Below are 18,118 nucleotides of genomic sequence, written 5' to 3' on the forward strand. Positions count from 1 at the left end.
AGTCTGGTCGGGAAAAACAAGTTATTAATAAGTAGAGTGAAAAAGAAAATACAAAAGATAAATTGACATCGAAAAATAGTTTTATATTGATATTTAATAGTAAATATTTTGTATTTTGTTAAATTATAAAAATATTTTGAAAATAGTTGCATGTTACGGTAGATTGTTGATTTTTTATTATATGACAATTGAAACAATTTTACACGGTGTCTCGTAAACAAAACTCAGTTGATAGAAACATTATAATATGTAGAGTTTGAGCCGAAGACTCTAAAAAAATAATTAACATTTCATTTTTTTTATACAATAGAAAGAAACAACAACGAAACAACTAAATTAATTTCGGGAGAAGGAAATCCCTTGAATCAGCAAGAAAATAGATAGAAATTTAAAGAAGAGTTGGGCACTGCCTCCTAGAGATCATGTCCTCCTCCAATCCTGCTCCATATTTATAAAATGTCTGTACAACTAATGTCTTCCCTCAAGGAATGATGGAAGACAAAAGCCAAAGATAATCAATGAACCTCTTGATGAGATCAATAACATGTGGTAAAGTTGAGTTGTAGGAACTCCATCCTTAATAAAGTCCAAAACCAATTGACAATCAGATTCACACTATTTTTCATTTATTTATTTGAAGAAGTGGAAAAAAAAATTATGACAAGTTAAGAAGTGAAATTTTAATTACTAAATTACTTTGGATAATTTTTTTTTGATATGGTCGGTACATGTACATGTCTATTAAACTTGTGAAATTATTAGAAAAGTGGGTATTGAATTATGTAGAAAAGATTGATTATGTTGGCTTGGCGTGTAGAAGAAGAGTGGATGTGTTGTTGCTATGATTGAGAAAATGAGTGGGTGGGAGTGACCCATCTCTTCTTCTCACTAACCCTTACTTGCTTTATGTAGCGGACGAGGGGGGCGAGATATTAATGCTAGCTACCTTAGAATGTTTAGGGATCAGTGACCTTAAGAGATTAATTATTGTTTTTGGAGCCAAACTCTAAACTGAATTACGCCATATTCATCCGTGAACTGATACTTTCCTCCTTCTCATATTAGATATCTACTTTGAGTTTTGCATAGGGTTGGAAATGAGCCTAACTTAAATAAGTTCGACTTAACTCGATAGGATTTGGTTCAACTCAAAATTCAGCTTAAGTTTAACATGAACTCTTTTTTTACCTCAAGTTCGGCTCATTTAAAGTTCACGAACCGTTCGGTTCAGCTTGTTAAGGTTCAACTCGTTAAGTCAAATCATGGATAAACCTATACAAAATAAAAGGTTCAAGTTTGGCTCAAGTTCGGCTCGTTAAGGTTCAACTCGTTAAGTAAAATAAAAGTCATCCTAAGTGTATAATGGATATAAACGTATACAAAATTGAAACTGACATAAAGCGATACAAGTAACAAATTTACAAAGTAAAAACCAACAAAATTCCACAATTATTCTCAAAATATTCTTCCAATTCCAAACTCCAATAGATCCAATTTGTCACAACCCACGAATTAATCTTTGCTCATATTTTGAGAGCAGCAAGCTTCACATATATTGTCCTAACAAAAGGTCTTATGAGAAAGAGAGTTTAAAGAGGTAAAATCATTTTTTTTTTTTTTATAAAAGCAGAGTGAGTAATAGCCGTATAGGAACTGAAAAGTTCATTGACGTGTATAGTTAAGTTTTTTTAAAAGTTATATATAATCGAACTAGTTCATGAGTCAAACGAGTCTAACTATATATAATTTATGTTCAGCTTTTTTATTTAACGAACTTAAATTTTAACTCAAGTTCGGCTCATTGGTTTATGAATCAAGTTCACGGGTCAATTATCAAATCGACGTTTGAACTATTCACGAGTTGGCTCGGGCAATCGCCAACCCTACTTTTGCATACTTCTAGTTGTGTTAATTTTAATGATAAAATAAGTTTCATTTACTTAAATATCTTTATTAATAGTAGTTAGTGGAAGTATTTTCATGAACCTAAAGAGTTATTATTTTTTTACTTATCAGAAATGTAGAAGTTAGTAATCGAAAGTTGTCAAAATAAAATAGTTATTATTATTTTTACATGTTGGTTGTTTGTTTTTTGCAGTAGCTGCTAGTGCAGTTGTGTAAGGTTTCTTTGTGAACCCCTCTAGTACGACTTGTAGTACTGGGAGGAAACTATTCTAATTAATGTTGCCATTTCAAAAAAAAATAAAAAATGCAAGACTCATCAACAAAAAAAAGGGTGAACTAACCTTTGTAGACGTATAGATGGTAGGATGATTTTTTACTTCTAAGTTCTCAATAGTATCATCAATTATCATTAGAAATTTTAATGATTTTTGTACTATTTATTAGAAATTTTGATGATTTTTGTACTATTTACTATGTACAATTTAAAAAGATGGCACATTGCAAATCGAATTGTAATTTTTGTTGAGTACTTCTGATACTCTTAATTTGTACTCAGACTCCCAATTTTTTTCATATATACATATATATAAATATCTGTTTGCCATTAAAAAAAATGTAATTTTGATACACACCCCTTTAGGTGTAATGGCATCAAATCAATAATTCTATCTTGATACTATAATTTTTTTTTTAAATGACAAATATATTATATATAAATATAAAAAACGAAGAAGAAAAAATACAACAAAAAGTACACTAAATCAAGGAGGTAAAAGAAGTACACTCCACCAGAATAAAACAATCTCTACTCTATGACAAGAAAATAAAATAAAAGTACTAAGAAATAAGGAGACATACCACCAACAAACTAGAACTCATCGAATGCACCAGCAGAAGAAGAACACCCATCAAGAGAGAGGAAGAAGTAAAAAATCATCCTACCATCTATACGACTACAAAGGTTAGTTCACATTTTTTTTGTTGATACCGTAATTAATAACATTTTATTAATTAGGTAATGTCAAGAATGAATTCTCTCAAAAAAAAAATTATTTCTATGGAGCCACTTCTGAGGAGATCACGAATAGAGCAGTAACGTGAATAGAGAAGTTGGCGTCGAAGAAAGCTCCAAATTTTGCAAAGGAATATGCACACGGGCTCCCTTCTCTAAGAGTATCACAAAGAGAAATATTATTTTGGAAGAGCAATTTCATTATTATAAAAAAGAAAAAGTTCACCTTAGTCTAATATCAAACTTTCAAAATGGATCCAAAGTAATACAATTTTAGTTAAAAAAAAAGTGTAATTTATGATAATAAAAAAAGAAAAAAAATGTAAAGTTTTATTAAAATTTAAGTAAATGGTTCCATTATTTTCCAGAATTTGTGTTTTAGTATCTAAAGATTTTTTTTCGCACTTTTTAGTCTTTGAAGTATTTTCTGTCATGATTTTTTGTCCCTACTTTTCATTCAACTCGTGCATATCATTCGAAAATTTTTAAAAAAATTTGCGGTCATGTTTAGTACATTATATGAATCTCTCTTGCAAAATTTTACATTTTTTTAATAAGAGATGAATTAAATATGAGTTTTTTAGTTTTTAGCACATAAATAATTCATCTTATGTTAAAAAATTCTAAATTTTTATCGGAAATGATCTTATAATATTATAAACTTGAATACATATAATCATTCAATAATATGAAAGTATACAAAAATTTGATTAAAAATAGGGACTAAAAGTTGTGATTGAAAATTTTTCAAGGACCAAAAAATGTGAAAAATAATCTTTAAAAATTTAAAATAAAATTCTGAAAAACTATATTAACCATTTACTTATTTATTTAACCCTAAAATAAATAATGAATAGGGTCTCATCTAGACCAAAGAGATCCAATGTTTAAATAAACTTTAGTATCTTGAGCCAAGTTTATATCGGTCGAAGAAGAATTGAATTTTAGCCACAAAAATAAAACATAGCACCCAAAAAAAAACTGAATTCAAATGTATTTAGAAAAAGAGATCTCACATGTACCAAAAAAAAAAAAGAGATCTCACTAAAATCATTCGGCTTAACTCTTCGAATTCGATAAGAAAAAGAATTTTATGAAAATGGAGAATTACATTCAAACTCTAACTTCTATATATAAAATGCGATAATTTTACCAAACTAAAAAAGAAATTTTATGAGGATCAAATTCGTGTCATTCAATGGGATAATGTATTATTAATATTGTTATGCTTGTGGAAAGATAGGCTATTATAATTATTTATCGTTAGTTAGTCTAGTGATGATTGATGTTGAATTTAGTAGGAATGACCACAATTCGATCTACTGCAACTGCAGTCGAAGAGAGTTGGAACCATGTGATGTTAGAACTAATCTTTGAAACAGATTAGACGATTCAGTGGTCCCATTATTTGTGGTGAAAAAAAAACTATTAATTTGTTCACCAGTTTAGCAACTGCATGCTTTCATTTTTTCTCACAAAATTTTAATACCTTTTTCAAGTCTTGTCTGACCCTAAAAATATGGGCTACGAAATCTGGATGATGAAGTTCAAGAAATTCTAAGATGTAAAGTACTAAATCAAGCTGTCTAAATCATGTTATTCTAAAGCTCTAAATGCTAATTACATAGTAAGTCAACAAAGTGTAGTAAGGATTATTAATTTTTATTATTAGTGACGTGGAAAGAGTGGGGAAATAAATGACAAAGATGGGAAATTAGGTTTTGTCCATATATGTGTTTATGTGGGGTTATCTATTGCGGTGTAGTAGGGTGTACTATTTGCAAAGTGAAATAGACATTTTATGTTTTAATTGTTATTGGTATTAAAGTGATTTTTTTTAAGCATGATATTAAAGTGATTAGACATTTTACTATACACATTTTATGTCTAACTTTTTTAAACGTCTTACACGTGGGATTTATCATCAATATTTAGTAAGCTTTTTCATTTCACTTGTTTTAAATAAACCAAGATACTGAATTAAGACAAGAATCCTAGACTATATATGTTGTGGCTAGCTATAGTTGGCTTGAGTATAGTTTGCTATGCTTATGATTTGTTTCATAATTTTCAATGTTTATATATGTTTGGAGAATGGTGGGTTGCCAAAAAGAGAGGAAGGATTTAACTATTTAGAAATTTAGAAATTGATATATGTAGGCTTGATCAATTACTTGTATATGAAGAAACGAGTTTGTTATGTTGAAATTAATTTAATATTAATCATATATATCATGCTCAACAATAAAGATTATAAATTCATAATCTTATTTTAGTGCGGAAGCCAAATAAATACATGAGCATGTATATAAAACAAGATCTACGACATGTTTATTTATTAGAGATCAATATTAGGAATACCTGGATGACGAATTCATGAGATAAACACTCCTGAAACATAAAGAAAGATAACCGAATGACAAACACTCGTTGGCTTGTGGTTCTTCCTCAATCGGGACTCTTTATGCCCTAAGCACTCTTCAGATGAGGAGAAGAGGTAACATGCAGTGTGTCCGGTATATTGGAGATCATAGCCTATATATAGTGTGATAGTCAAGTAGGGTTCCCATTATTCCGAAATGGGTCATCCTGACATTCACTCATATTGAGCTCATATCCAATTAATTAATTAATTTCTAAATAAAAATCTAATTAGCCTTATAACTTTATTTTATCACTTAATCAATTAAGGCTACTAATTGATAAATAGTTAATATGATTATATAAAGATATTTGTCCAGATAATATTATTGAATATTATAAAATATTCCAACATGTTATAGCTTCAAAATTTTGTTTAGTTAGTTATTGAATATAGGGAAGGTTGTTGGTAACTTTACTCATATAAATACTTTGTGTGTAGTGTAATCAGATTACTTCTCTCTCTATTCTATCTCTTCCAATTATTCATGTTCTTCGTAGTTACAAACTTTGAATGTGTTATTCAAGTTCTGCGCCTACCGCGCCTCTCACTCGTACCTAGAGCACATAATTAATTATCTTGTTTGTTTTACGATTTTAAATATTGTATTTTCTCTACGCGACTATGAATGTCAATAGTTAATTTAATGGAAACTTCATCACTATCTACAATATTAGTAATTACAAGCATTCAAAGAATGATGAATTTGTGAAAAGATGTATAGAGTCGAGGGGCAAAATTGAGAGCATGTGTTACAAATTGAGAGATGATTTTAGTTGACAACATTACACAGTTAAAGAATAAATTGAAATATTTTTTTTTTGTTGCTTTCACCATAGATTAATTAATCTAGTTTGGGAGTCAGTTCTGACATTTAATAATGGAAAATTCTAGGATGAAGTCACAAATTTCACTCCTTTAAAGAAGTTGCCACTATGGCCAATGAAATGATAAGTTGGACTGGTCCACTGCCACATAGGATTATATGGTACATAAGGTTTACCATACATCTTCTTATCAATTTTCATTGCAATCAAGTCCCTAACAAATTAAAACTTGCAAATTTACCCCAAACTTAATATTGTTTTATTAATTATAATTCACATCATTATTCCCAAATAATCAAACCAAATAAAACAAAGAGAAATTACAATATCGTCAACTTCACTGTTCTTGAATATCATACTTCGAATTTCTCCAGGCAACCTCTTGTTCTTGGTCCGCCGTTTCAACTTTATCGTTCATCAACATCTCATTTTCTCGCCACCCAAACGTCAATTTTCTTCAACTCCATCGTTCATCAAAACTGCATACGAGCGAGATATTGAAGTTCTCTTACTCAATTGGTGTTCGAGTGCGAGATTAAAAATCGATTCCTTTGTTGCGCTCGTGTCGTTCTAAGGTAAACGTTTTACATATTTATTTGTAATTAGTTATCAAGATTTAATGATATCAAATTGTAATTTGGGGTTGTTAAATATGATTTCAATTTTGTGAATTAGGGTTTACCAGTGGAACTCATAATTTAATTTGGGAATTACGGTAGGGTTTAGATGTAGATGTCTAATATGGTCAGCTACCTTTGGGAATTAGGTTGTTTTGTAATTGATGGTGACCTTGTGTTAATTCAGGATTACAATGGAAACCTATGATGAGTCTGTTGATGCTGATTCCATTCATTCATCTGAACGTGATTCATGGGACGATGAGTTGGACGATGATGGGAGTTATTCGGTATCTAGTGCGGATAAAAGTTCAACGGATGGCAACAATGATGCAGATGAAGTTGGAGGTGATAATAAGGTAAGGTTTGATACCATAACTGCTGAAGAAATTCGTTGTATGGAATTTGCTACTGTGAGTGAAGCTTATGACTTTTATTACCGTTATGGTAAATATAATGGTTTTGCTGTTAGGAAAAGTGATAGTAGGGTAACAGGGAGTGGAGATAATAAAGTAATAAAAATGAAACAGTTTGTATGCAACAGACACGGTGTAAGAGAGAAGAGACACTTAGTTAGGACAGATAGGAAATTAGAACATAGACGTTTGACTCGTACTCAGTGTGGAGCTAGGCTTCGTGTGAATTACAAAGCTGAAAAGGATAGATATGTTGTTACAGCTTTTGAAGAGACTCATAACCATGAATTAACCCCAGCTAGGTTTGTGCACTTACACCCCGTATATCGTAAAATTTCTGAGACAGATAAGGCTCAGGTGGATGGTCTTCAGAAACGTGGTATTAGAACATGCCATATAATGGGGTACATGGTTGCACAAAAGGGTGGATATGCAGGTGTTGGTTTTACAAAGAAAGATTTGTACAACTATTTTGATAAAAAAATGCGTGTTGTTATTAAAGATGGTGATGTTGCCGCATCTTTAAACTATCTAAATATGAAGTCGTCTACTGATCCCATGCTTTATGCTGAGTATGCAGTAGACAATATTAATGGAAGAATGAATACTCTTTTTTGGGCTGATGGGATTAGTAGGACCGACTATTTTTGTTTTGGTGATGTGCTTGCATTTGACACGACTTACAGCAAGAACAAATACAACTATCCGTTGGTTATATTTTCAGGGTGTAACCATCACTCTCAAACAGTAATTTTTGGTGCTGCATTGGTGTCAAATGAAACGACAGAGACGTATAAGTGGGTGTTGAGGTGTTTCCTAGAATGCATGGAAGGTAAACAACCAAAAGCGGTGGTAACAGATGGAGATGGGGCAATGAGGGAGGCCATAAAACAGATATTTCCCGATGCTAACCATAGGTTATGCGCTTGGCATTTGAATAAGAATGCAGGTGAGAATGTGAAGAACGGGAATAATTTTTTGGACGGTTTTTCAAAGGCCATGTACTCAAATTTTACTATAGATGAATTTGAAGAGTATTGGTCACATATGATTAAAGAAAATGGAGTGCAATGACATCCATGGGTAGTCAAAACGTACGAGAATAGGTCATTGTGGGCAACTGCATATCTACGTGATAACTTTTTCGGACGGATAAGAACTACGTCGCAATGTGAAGCTGTTAATGCAATTATTAAGAGTTATGTAAGGAAGAAAGGATGCATTTTTGAATTTATGAACAACTTTGATCAGGCTCTGAGAGATTACAGAAATAACGAATTGGTTGCTGATTTTAAATCATCGTCTACAGATCCTGTATTGTCGACGCAGCTGCCTGTGATTGAGAGTCATGCCGGTAAAATATATACAGCGGCGGTTTTCAAAGAAGTTAGACATGAAATTTTGAAGGCCGGTGAATTGATAGTTAGGGATAAAAGTGAAGTGGGGGGTACTAAGATTTATATATTGACAAGATTTTGTAAGGATGATTATGAAAGAAGTGTTGCTTATGATGGTTCTACATTTAAGTGTTCGTGTAAGAGGTTTGAGTCCCGCGGCATCCCGTGTTCACATATTTTTTATGTAATGAAGGAAGAACACGTTGATCGTATTCCAGACAATTTGGTTTTGTCGCGATGGACCAAGGATGCAAAAATTCAGTATTTGAACATCAGCAATTGTAATGATAATGTTGATTCGAATACGATTGCGGAAGCTCATTTTGGTTCATATTGTACGGTTTTAACAGATTTTTGCAGAGAAGCTTCAAAAAAGGATGGTGTTTACGCGCAAATAATGGAAGACCTTATGCAGCTGAAAATAAAGTACTGCAATAATGATGATGCAGCAGTTGGTACACAAAAGTCAGCAGTAGGTGATCCTGTTATGGTTAAGAGTAAAGGTGCGCCGAAGAAAAAAAAAATGACACAAAAGCTGGCAGGCGCCGTTCAAAATGCAAACATACAACTCCTAATGCTAGGAGATATTCGGTAATTTTAATAAAGCATTATATGTTTGTTATATGTAATGAGTGTTTTACCTGTCATCGATATTGTATTTGATATCGTTAAATTTGCAGGGTACACAACAAACGTCAGAACAAGCTCCAGAACCAAATGTTGACATGTACTCGGTATCGATTTCAGATTCTGTAAGCCAAATTGCTGAGGTATTATATTTTTGCTTTTTATTTTTGTTTGGTTATTATATGTTGATTTGGTTTTCGATAAAATGTTGGGTTTTTATATAATAAAGTATGTTAATTTTCAGAAAAAGAAAAGGAAAGCAAGTTGCAATGGTCAAAAAAGTGTGCAAAACAAATCTCTGTATGATCCGACAACATACCGCGGCGCTAATGTGATGACAACTACACAAGTGGAAGTTCCAACCACAAGCATAGGTATTCATCAACAAATGTTTCCAATGCAGTCTATGATGCCTATGGTACATCCGATGATGCAGCAAATGCACATGCAACCCATGTACCCAATGTATGGAATGCAACCTGGAATGCAATCTGGAATGCAAACTGGTTTGCTGCAGCAAGTTATAAGATCTTCTAAGAATAATTGATGTGTTAATGATTTAGTTGATTCGAATGTATTTAGGTAATGTTTAGGATGATTTAGGTTGTTATGTTTGTGGATAAGTTTGGTAATGTATGTGGATAAATTGAAACCATATTTATTTATGGGAATCGTGTTCGTTAAATTTAATTTATTCAAGTTTGAGAAATTGATGCAAGTTAATTTGATTGTTGAATAGAGGACTGATGCATAAAAGCTTATAAGTGTCGCAGTGGTTTATAGTGTTTGATATTGCAGGCAGGACTTGGGTTCGAATCCCGTTGGCTTCATTTTTGTCATTTAACAGCTTTGGAAACAATAAAGAAAAAATAAAACAAAAGTGGCGCTACACAGGTTTGAACACAGGACTTTAAGAAGTTAGACCATGTAACCACCAGGCTATGACAATTTCATTTGAAAAATTTGCACTCCGTAGTTATATATTTATACATTTAGCTCCTTATAAATAAAAAAAAAATTACATATATATATTTACATTGTAGATCACATTTATATTACATGAAATAAAATAAAAAATATAAATAAAATATTTGTAAACATGATTTGTCAACATTTCGCGATGCGGTCACGATGGATAAGTAAATGAATTGCACATTTAAATTAAAATATTTGTAAAATAATATTGTATCACTCTAATTTAACTCGTGCATTATCATCGCTAGACTTTTACTTCTAATTTTCTTCCGATTCATCTAACCTTACGCCGGTCAACCATGATTTGTCAACATTTCGCGATGCGGTCACGATGAATAAGTAAATGAATTGCACATTTAAATTAAAATATTTGTAAAATAATATTGTATCACTCTAATTTAACTCGTGCATTATCATCGCTAGACTTTTACTTCTAATTTTCTTCCGATTCATCTAACCTTACGCCGGTCAACCATGATTTGTCAACATTTCGCGATGCGGTCACGATGGATAAGTAAATGAATTGCACATTTAAATTAAAATATTTGTAAAATAATATTGTATCACTCTAATTTAACTCGTGCATTATCATCGCTAGACTTTTACTTCTAATTTTCTTCCGATTCATCTAACCTTACGCCGGTCAACCATGATTTGTCAACATTTCGCGATGCGGTCACGATGAATAAGTAAATGAATTGCACATTTAAATTAAAATATTTGTAAAATAATATTGTATCACTCTAATTTAACTCGTGCATTATCATCGCTAGACTTTTACTTCTAATTTTCTTCCGATTCATCTAACCTTACGCCGGTCAACCATGATTTGTCAACATTTCGTGATGCGGTCACGATGGATAAGTAAATGAATTGCACATTTAAATTAAAATATTTGTAAAATAATATTGTATCACTCTAATTTAACTCGTGCATTATCATCGCTAGACTTTTACTTCTAATTTTCTTCCGATTCATCTAACCTTACGCCGGTCAACCATGATTTGTCAACATTTCGCGATGCGGTCACGATGGATAAGTAAATGAATTGCACATTTAAATTAAAATATTTGTAAAATAATATTGTATCACTCTAATTTAACTCGTGCATTATCATCGCTAGGATTTTACTTCTAATTTTCTTCCGATTCATCTAACCTTACGCCGGTCAACCATGATTTGTCAACATTTCGCGATGCGGTCACGATGAATAAGTAAATGAATTGCACATTTAAATTAAAATATTTGTAAAATAATATTGTATCACTCTAATTTAACTCGTGCATTATCATCGCTAGACTTTTACTTCTAATTTTCTTCCGATTCATCTAACCTTACGCCGGTCAACCATGATTTGTCAACATTTCGCGATGCGGTCACGATGAATAAGTAAATGAATTGCACATTTAAATTAAAATATTTGTAAAATAATATTGTATCACTCTAATTTAACTCGTGCATTATCATCGCTAGACTTTTACTTCTAATTTTCTTCCGATTCATCTAACCTTACGCCGGTCAACCATGATTTGTCAACATTTCGCGATGCGGTCACGATGAATAAGTAAATGAATTGCACATTTAAATTAAAATATTTGTAAAATAATATTGTATCACTCTAATTTAACTCGTGCATTATCATCGCTAGACTTTTACTTCTAATTTTCTTCCGATTCATCTAACCTTACGCCGGTCAACCATGATTTGTCAACATTTCGCGATGCGGTCACGATGAATAAGTAAATGAATTGCACATTTAAATTAAAATATTTGTAAAATAATATTGTATCACTCTAATTTAACTCGTGCATTATCATCGCTAGACTTTTACTTCTAATTTTCTTCCGATTCATCTAACCTTACGCCGGTCAACCATGATTTGTCAACATTTCGCGATGCGGTCACGATGGATAAGTAAATGAATTGCACATTTAAATTAAAATATTTGTAAAATAATATTGTATCACTCTAATTTAACTCGTGCATTATCATCGCTAGACTTTTACTTCTAATTTTCTTCCGATTCATCTAACCTTACGCCGGTCAACCATGATTTGTCAACATTTCGCGATGCGGTCACGATGAATAAGTAAATGAATTGCACATTTAAATTAAAATATTTGTAAAATAATATTGTATCACTCTAATTTAACTCGTGCATTATCATCGCTAGACTTTTACTTCTAATTTTCTTAAATAAAAATAAAGAAATTTGTAAAAAAAATAGATACATATGGGTACGTGCGTGGAGAGGGAATGGATGTTTGGAAGATTGGAACGGATATAAGCGTGGGAACCTGTTCATATCTCATTTTCCAACAAAAACCACTTTGCTTCTTCTCACTCTCATCATTAACACCACAACACACCTGCAAACTCTTCCACTCCTTCCAAACTTGAAAGAATGACGACACCGAAGAGCGCAAGACCTTCATCGTCGAAACACAGGTTAGATTCGCCATTCCTCTTACTCAAAAATACGTTTTTTTTTGGTCTGATGTTGTTGTTCAAAGTTTGCAAAGTCTTTCTTCTTCGTATGTCTTCGATCGTTCTTGTTTACCATCGTCGTTTCCGTTGATGTTATCTCGTTTAGATTCATTGCTGTTGTTCGTTTTTTTGATTGTTGAAACTAATTTTTATTTTTATTTTTAAAAAAATAGTCCTTTTATTGTTGATCTATAAGAATCATTTGTTAAAAAGGGAAAAAGATTGTAAAATGATTTTGGATCTGTGATAAAAAAGAAAAAGATTGCATTTTTAGAAACTTTTGTTACCATTGATTGTAGAGTAATCACCGTATGTTGATGATTTGAGTTAAAAAAAAATTTATAGTCACTGTAAGTTGCTCAGTTGGTGATTGCATGTTGATTTGGGGTTTTTTTTTTTTTCGAAGTAGGAGTCCAAAGCAGAGGAATGCAGGAATCAATAAAGACATTGAAATAATCTACATCAGCTCAGATGAGGAGGAAAAGGTTAGGGTGGCTGATGAGGTTTTACATGGATGGGGCTGGTCGAAGGAGGTTACTGCGGCCATTGGGAATTGGAGGAAGCCTCAAACATTGGTATGTATTTCATTTTCGTTGTTAGGATCAATTCTGGTGTTAGTGGTATTGGTGTTAGTGGTATTTGTGTTGTTGATCTTAACTAAATACTGTAAATGTTTACAGCATGTCCCATCTTGGATTGTTCGACAAGCGTTGCATGACAAGACTAGTATTATTTTGGACTCGGGGGACAATGGTTGTACTTATCGATGCAGCATTACGTGCCCGGCTGAAAGAGGGCCGTTCGTGAGATATATTGGAGATGGGTGGTACTCTTATTTGGAAGACACGAAGCCAAGGATTGGAGATAAGATGAACTTCATGGTCTCGAAATCTAAGAAGCGCTTGATGGTGAAGTTAGTCCGTCGCGAAGATCGTCGTTGAGTGCTATGGTTGTCTGACTCGGGGTTGGTTTTATGTGTTTGTTTTTTATGATGGTAGCTTATTGTATGTGTAACCTAAACGTATCGCGAGTATGTCGTTGTTTTTTTATCCTTGTCTATGGTTTTGTCAACTATTAAGTACAATCTTTGTTCCGTTTAACAATTATCAATATATTATGGTATTTCTATTAATATAATATGGTATCAATATAGTATTGTTCTATTAATAAGTCGTAAAATTTGATCAATTTTTAAGTCTTCTACTATGTATTCGCTAAATGAAAAAAATGACACGAAAAAGAAACAAAAAGTATTGTTCTATTAATAAGTGGTAAATACACTTAATCACCTCTTTACGCACTACGTTTAAAAGAACCGAAACAATTAACAATTTTTAACTCTTCTATTATGTATTCGCTTAATGAAAAAAATGACACGAAAAGTTCATTTGGCTTAGTTTGATTAACCAAGCGCAAAAAAAAAAAATGTTAAAATGAATTTTTGGGAGTAGTAGAGAAACAAAAAGATTTAGGTATTTTGGGAGTTGTGTGTAATCAGCATTTGAAAACGTTGCTATAATCTAGGCATATTATAACTACCACCCTAGGGTTTTGGAAGCTGAAGCTCATTAATAGATGCCCTTGATTTAGGAATTGGATTTGCTGCAGTTTTAAATCCTGCAGTTTGGTGCATTTCATATAACATGTGAGAGAGACAAAGAAAAATTTGTCGTGAGAGAGAAAACAGATTTTCAACAAAAATAATAAAAATATTACTTTGTGTGTTAAATGCAGGAACTGCACCAAAATTGGACAGCAGTGAATCCTCATCCCTTGATTTACTCCACAAATAAACAACTTTTGTTATTATTTTCTCACAAAAAAAGTTTCATGCATAAATATTTCAGGAAAATAAAGTAAATTTAATAGAACCAACAAAAAAAAATATAATTGTTTCACGCATAATTAAAAGAAGAAAAACCAAACATTTTATTTTTGTTAACCAAACATTTTACAATATGCAAAGAAGAAAAACCAAGAAATGAACAACAGTGACTTAAACTTGTTGGATGTGTTCCTTTCATTCTTAAGTTTCATCTTCAGGTTATCTCCTTTACTTAATTGAAGTTCTTTCACAATATTCATGATATCCCTCAAAATCTCTGAGCAGTTGCAACCATTACATGTTGCGCCACTTCCTGATGACCCATCATTATACTCCTTCTTTTTTCTGGGTTGACATTTTGTTTCACGAATATATGGTGGATGACCCTCAATCTCATCATCCCATATGAACAGTCCACAGCTCGCAGTCCCCTGTATAAAAAATAAAATAAAAATAACAACATTAAAGGAATCCATTACAGATTCGAAATCATTGAGGGAAAAAAATTTAATCATCAGTATTAATTAAACATAAACCCACCAACGAAAGGGTACATTTCCAGAATCTTCGTCTAGGATTTTCATCGGAATTGGCTACAAACATCCTCATGGGTCTATTGCAACCACATTTAGGGATTTGGTAGAGGGTGGATTGAGAAACGGATGAAGAAGAGGCCATGACTCAGACGGTTGGAGGCGTGGTAAGAGATGAGAAAAATTGGGATATTAGGGTTTGTGAGAACAAAGACTGAATTTGCTTCTTTATAATGTCTATTGGGATAAAAAAATGATATATGCAACGTAAATTAGATCATGTAAATAATCAGCCGTTTGATATATCTGAATGGTTGCAATTTAATAGGTTTATGCTAGATCTGAGACGTCCAACTATATTCAGTGGCTGTGATTCATAGCATGTGTAAAGTGTAACAAAAAAAATGAGACAGACTATAATCACCTGTTTTTGAAAAATGTGGTCGAGACGATTACCTATGAGTTACTCACGTTAACCCTAATCTTACGACCGGTACTAAAATTATATTGTTTCTCCGGAAACATTATATTTTGAAAACCAATTCCATTAATCACTTCTTTTTTTAAAAAAAAATAAAAAAATTGAAAAATGTGGTTGAGACGATTACCTATGAGTTACTCACGTTAACCCTAATCTTACGACCGGTACTAAAATTATATTGTTTCTCCGGAAACATTATATTTTGAAAACCAATTCCATTAATCACTTCTTTTTTTAAAAAAAAATAAAAAAATTGAAAAATGTGGTCGAGACGATTACCTATGAGTTACTCACGTTAACCCTAATCTTACGACCGGTACTAAAATTATATTGTTTCTCCGGAAACATTATATTTTGAAAACCAATTCCATTAATCACTTCTTTTTTTAAAAAAAAATAAAAAAATTGAAAAATGTGGTCGAGACGATTACCTATGAGTTACTCACGTTAACCCTAATCTTACGACCGGTACTAAAATTATATTGTTTCTCCGGAAACATTATATTTTGAAAACCAATTCCATTAATCACTTCTTTTTTTAAAAAAAAAATAAAAAAATTGAAAAATGTGGTTGAGACGATTACCTATGAGTTACTCACGTTAACCCTAATCTTACGACCGGTACTAAAATTATATTGTTTCTCCGGAAACATTATATTTTGAAAACCAATTCCATTAATCACTTCTTTTTTTAAAAAAAAAATAAAAAAATTGAAAAATGTGGTTGAGACGATTACCTATGAGTTACTCACGTTAACCCTAATCTTACGACCGGTACTAAAATTATATTGTTTCTCCGGAAACATTATATTTTGAAAACCAATTCCATTAATCACTTCTTTTTTTAAAAAAAAATAAAAAAATTGAAAAATGTGGTTGAGACGATTACCTATGAGTTACTCACGTTAACCCTAATCTTACGACCGGTACTAAAATTATATTGTTTCTCCGGAAACATTATATTTTGAAAACCAATTCCATTAATCACTTCTTTTTTTAAAAAAAAATAAAAAAATTGAAAAATGTGGTCGAGACGATTACCTATGAGTTACTCACGTTAACCCTAATCTTACGACCGGTACTAAAATTATATTGTTTCTCCGGAAACATTATATTTTGAAAACCAATTCCATTAATCACTTCTTTTTTTAAAAAAAAATAAAAAAATTGAAAAATGTGGTCGAGACGATTACCTATGAGTTACTCACGTTAACCCTAATCTTACGACCGGTACTAAAATTATATTGTTTCTCCGGAAACATTATATTTTGAAAACCAATTCCATTAATCACTTCTTTTTTTAAAAAAAAATAAAAAAATTGAAAAATGTGGTTGAGACGATTACCTATGAGTTACTCACGTTAACCCTAATCTTACGACCGGTACTAAAATTATATTGTTTCTCCGGAAACATTATATTTTGAAAACCAATTCCATTAATCACTTCTTTTTTTAAAAAAAAATAAAAAAATTGAAAAATGTGGTTGAGACGATTACCTATGAGTTACTCACGTTAACCCTAATCTTACGACCGGTACTAAAATTATATTGTTTCTCCGGAAACATTATATTTTGAAAACCAATTCCATTAATCACTTCTTTTTTTAAAAAAAAAATAAAAAAATTGAAAAATGTGGTTGAGACGATTACCTATGAGTTACTCACGTTAACCCTAATCTTACGACCGGTACTAAAATTATATTGTTTCTCCGGAAACATTATATTTTGAAAACCAATTCCATTAATCACTTCTTTTTTTAAAAAAAAATAAAAAAATTGAAAAATGTGGTCGAGACGATTACCTATGAGTTACTCACGTTAACCCTAATCTTACGACCGGTACTAAAATTATATTGTTTCTCCGGAAACATTATATTTTGAAAACCAATTCCATTAATCACTTCTTTTTTTAAAAAAAAATAAAAAAATTGAAAAATGTGGTTGAGACGATTACCTATGAGTTACTCACGTTAACCCTAATCTTACGACCGGTACTAAAATTATATTGTTTCTCCGGAAACATTATATTTTGAAAACCAATTCCATTAATCACTTCTTTTTTTAAAAAAAAATAAAAAAATTGAAAAATGTGGTTGAGACGATTACCTATGAGTTACTCACGTTAACCCTAATCTTACGACCGGTACTAAAATTATATTGTTTCTCCGGAAACATTATATTTTGAAAACCAATTCCATTAATCACTTCTTTTTTTAAAAAAAAATAAAAAAATTGAAAAATGTGGTCGAGACGATTACCTATGAGTTACTCACGTTAACCCTAATCTTACGACCGGTACTAAAATTATATTGTTTCTCCGGAAACATTATATTTTGAAAACCAATTCCATTAATCACTTCTTTTTTTAAAAAAAAATAAAAAAATTGAAAAATGTGGTCGAGACGATTACCTATGAGTTACTCACGTTAACCCTAATCTTACGACCGGTACTAAAATTATATTGTTTCTCCGGAAACATTATATTTTGAAAACCAATTCCATTAATCACTTCTTTTTTTAAAAAAAAATAAAAAAATTGAAAAATGTGGTTGAGACGATTACCTATGAGTTACTCACGTTAACCCTAATCTTAC

The 18,118-nt window shown here is 31.6% G+C and overlaps 1 protein-coding gene across 1 annotated transcript; it reads left to right on the plus strand.

The window, feature by feature from the left end:
- Positions 1-6,977: 6,977 nt before the first annotated feature.
- On the plus strand, positions 6,978-9,839 carry LOC123896541. Its single transcript, XM_045946916.1, has 3 exons — positions 6,978-7,142; positions 9,277-9,366; positions 9,468-9,839. The coding sequence occupies exons 1-3, from the start codon at positions 6,978-6,980 to the stop codon at positions 9,768-9,770; spliced, it is 558 nt and encodes a 185-aa protein (XP_045802872.1). The 3' UTR covers positions 9,771-9,839.
- Positions 9,840-18,118: the final 8,279 nt, after the last annotated feature.

This window comes from Trifolium pratense, linkage group LG7, assembly GCF_020283565.1.
Source record: "Trifolium pratense cultivar HEN17-A07 linkage group LG7, ARS_RC_1.1, whole genome shotgun sequence".
NCBI lineage: Eukaryota > Viridiplantae > Streptophyta > Magnoliopsida > Fabales > Fabaceae > Trifolium > Trifolium pratense.

What these genes read in the sequence shown, in the direction of transcription:
- LOC123896541 (XM_045946916.1), top strand. Translation starts at nt 6,978, where the DNA reads ATGGAAACCTATGATGAGTCTGTTGATGCTGATTCCATTCATTCATCT. An exon ending in AAGTTGGAGGTGATAATAAG is followed by an intron (nt 7,143 to 9,276) that starts GTAAGGTTTGAT and finishes TTAAATTTGCAG; the next exon opens with GGTACACAACAAACGTCAGA. An exon ending in CTGTAAGCCAAATTGCTGAG is followed by an intron (nt 9,367 to 9,467) that starts GTATTATATTTT and finishes GTTAATTTTCAG; the next exon opens with AAAAAGAAAAGGAAAGCAAG.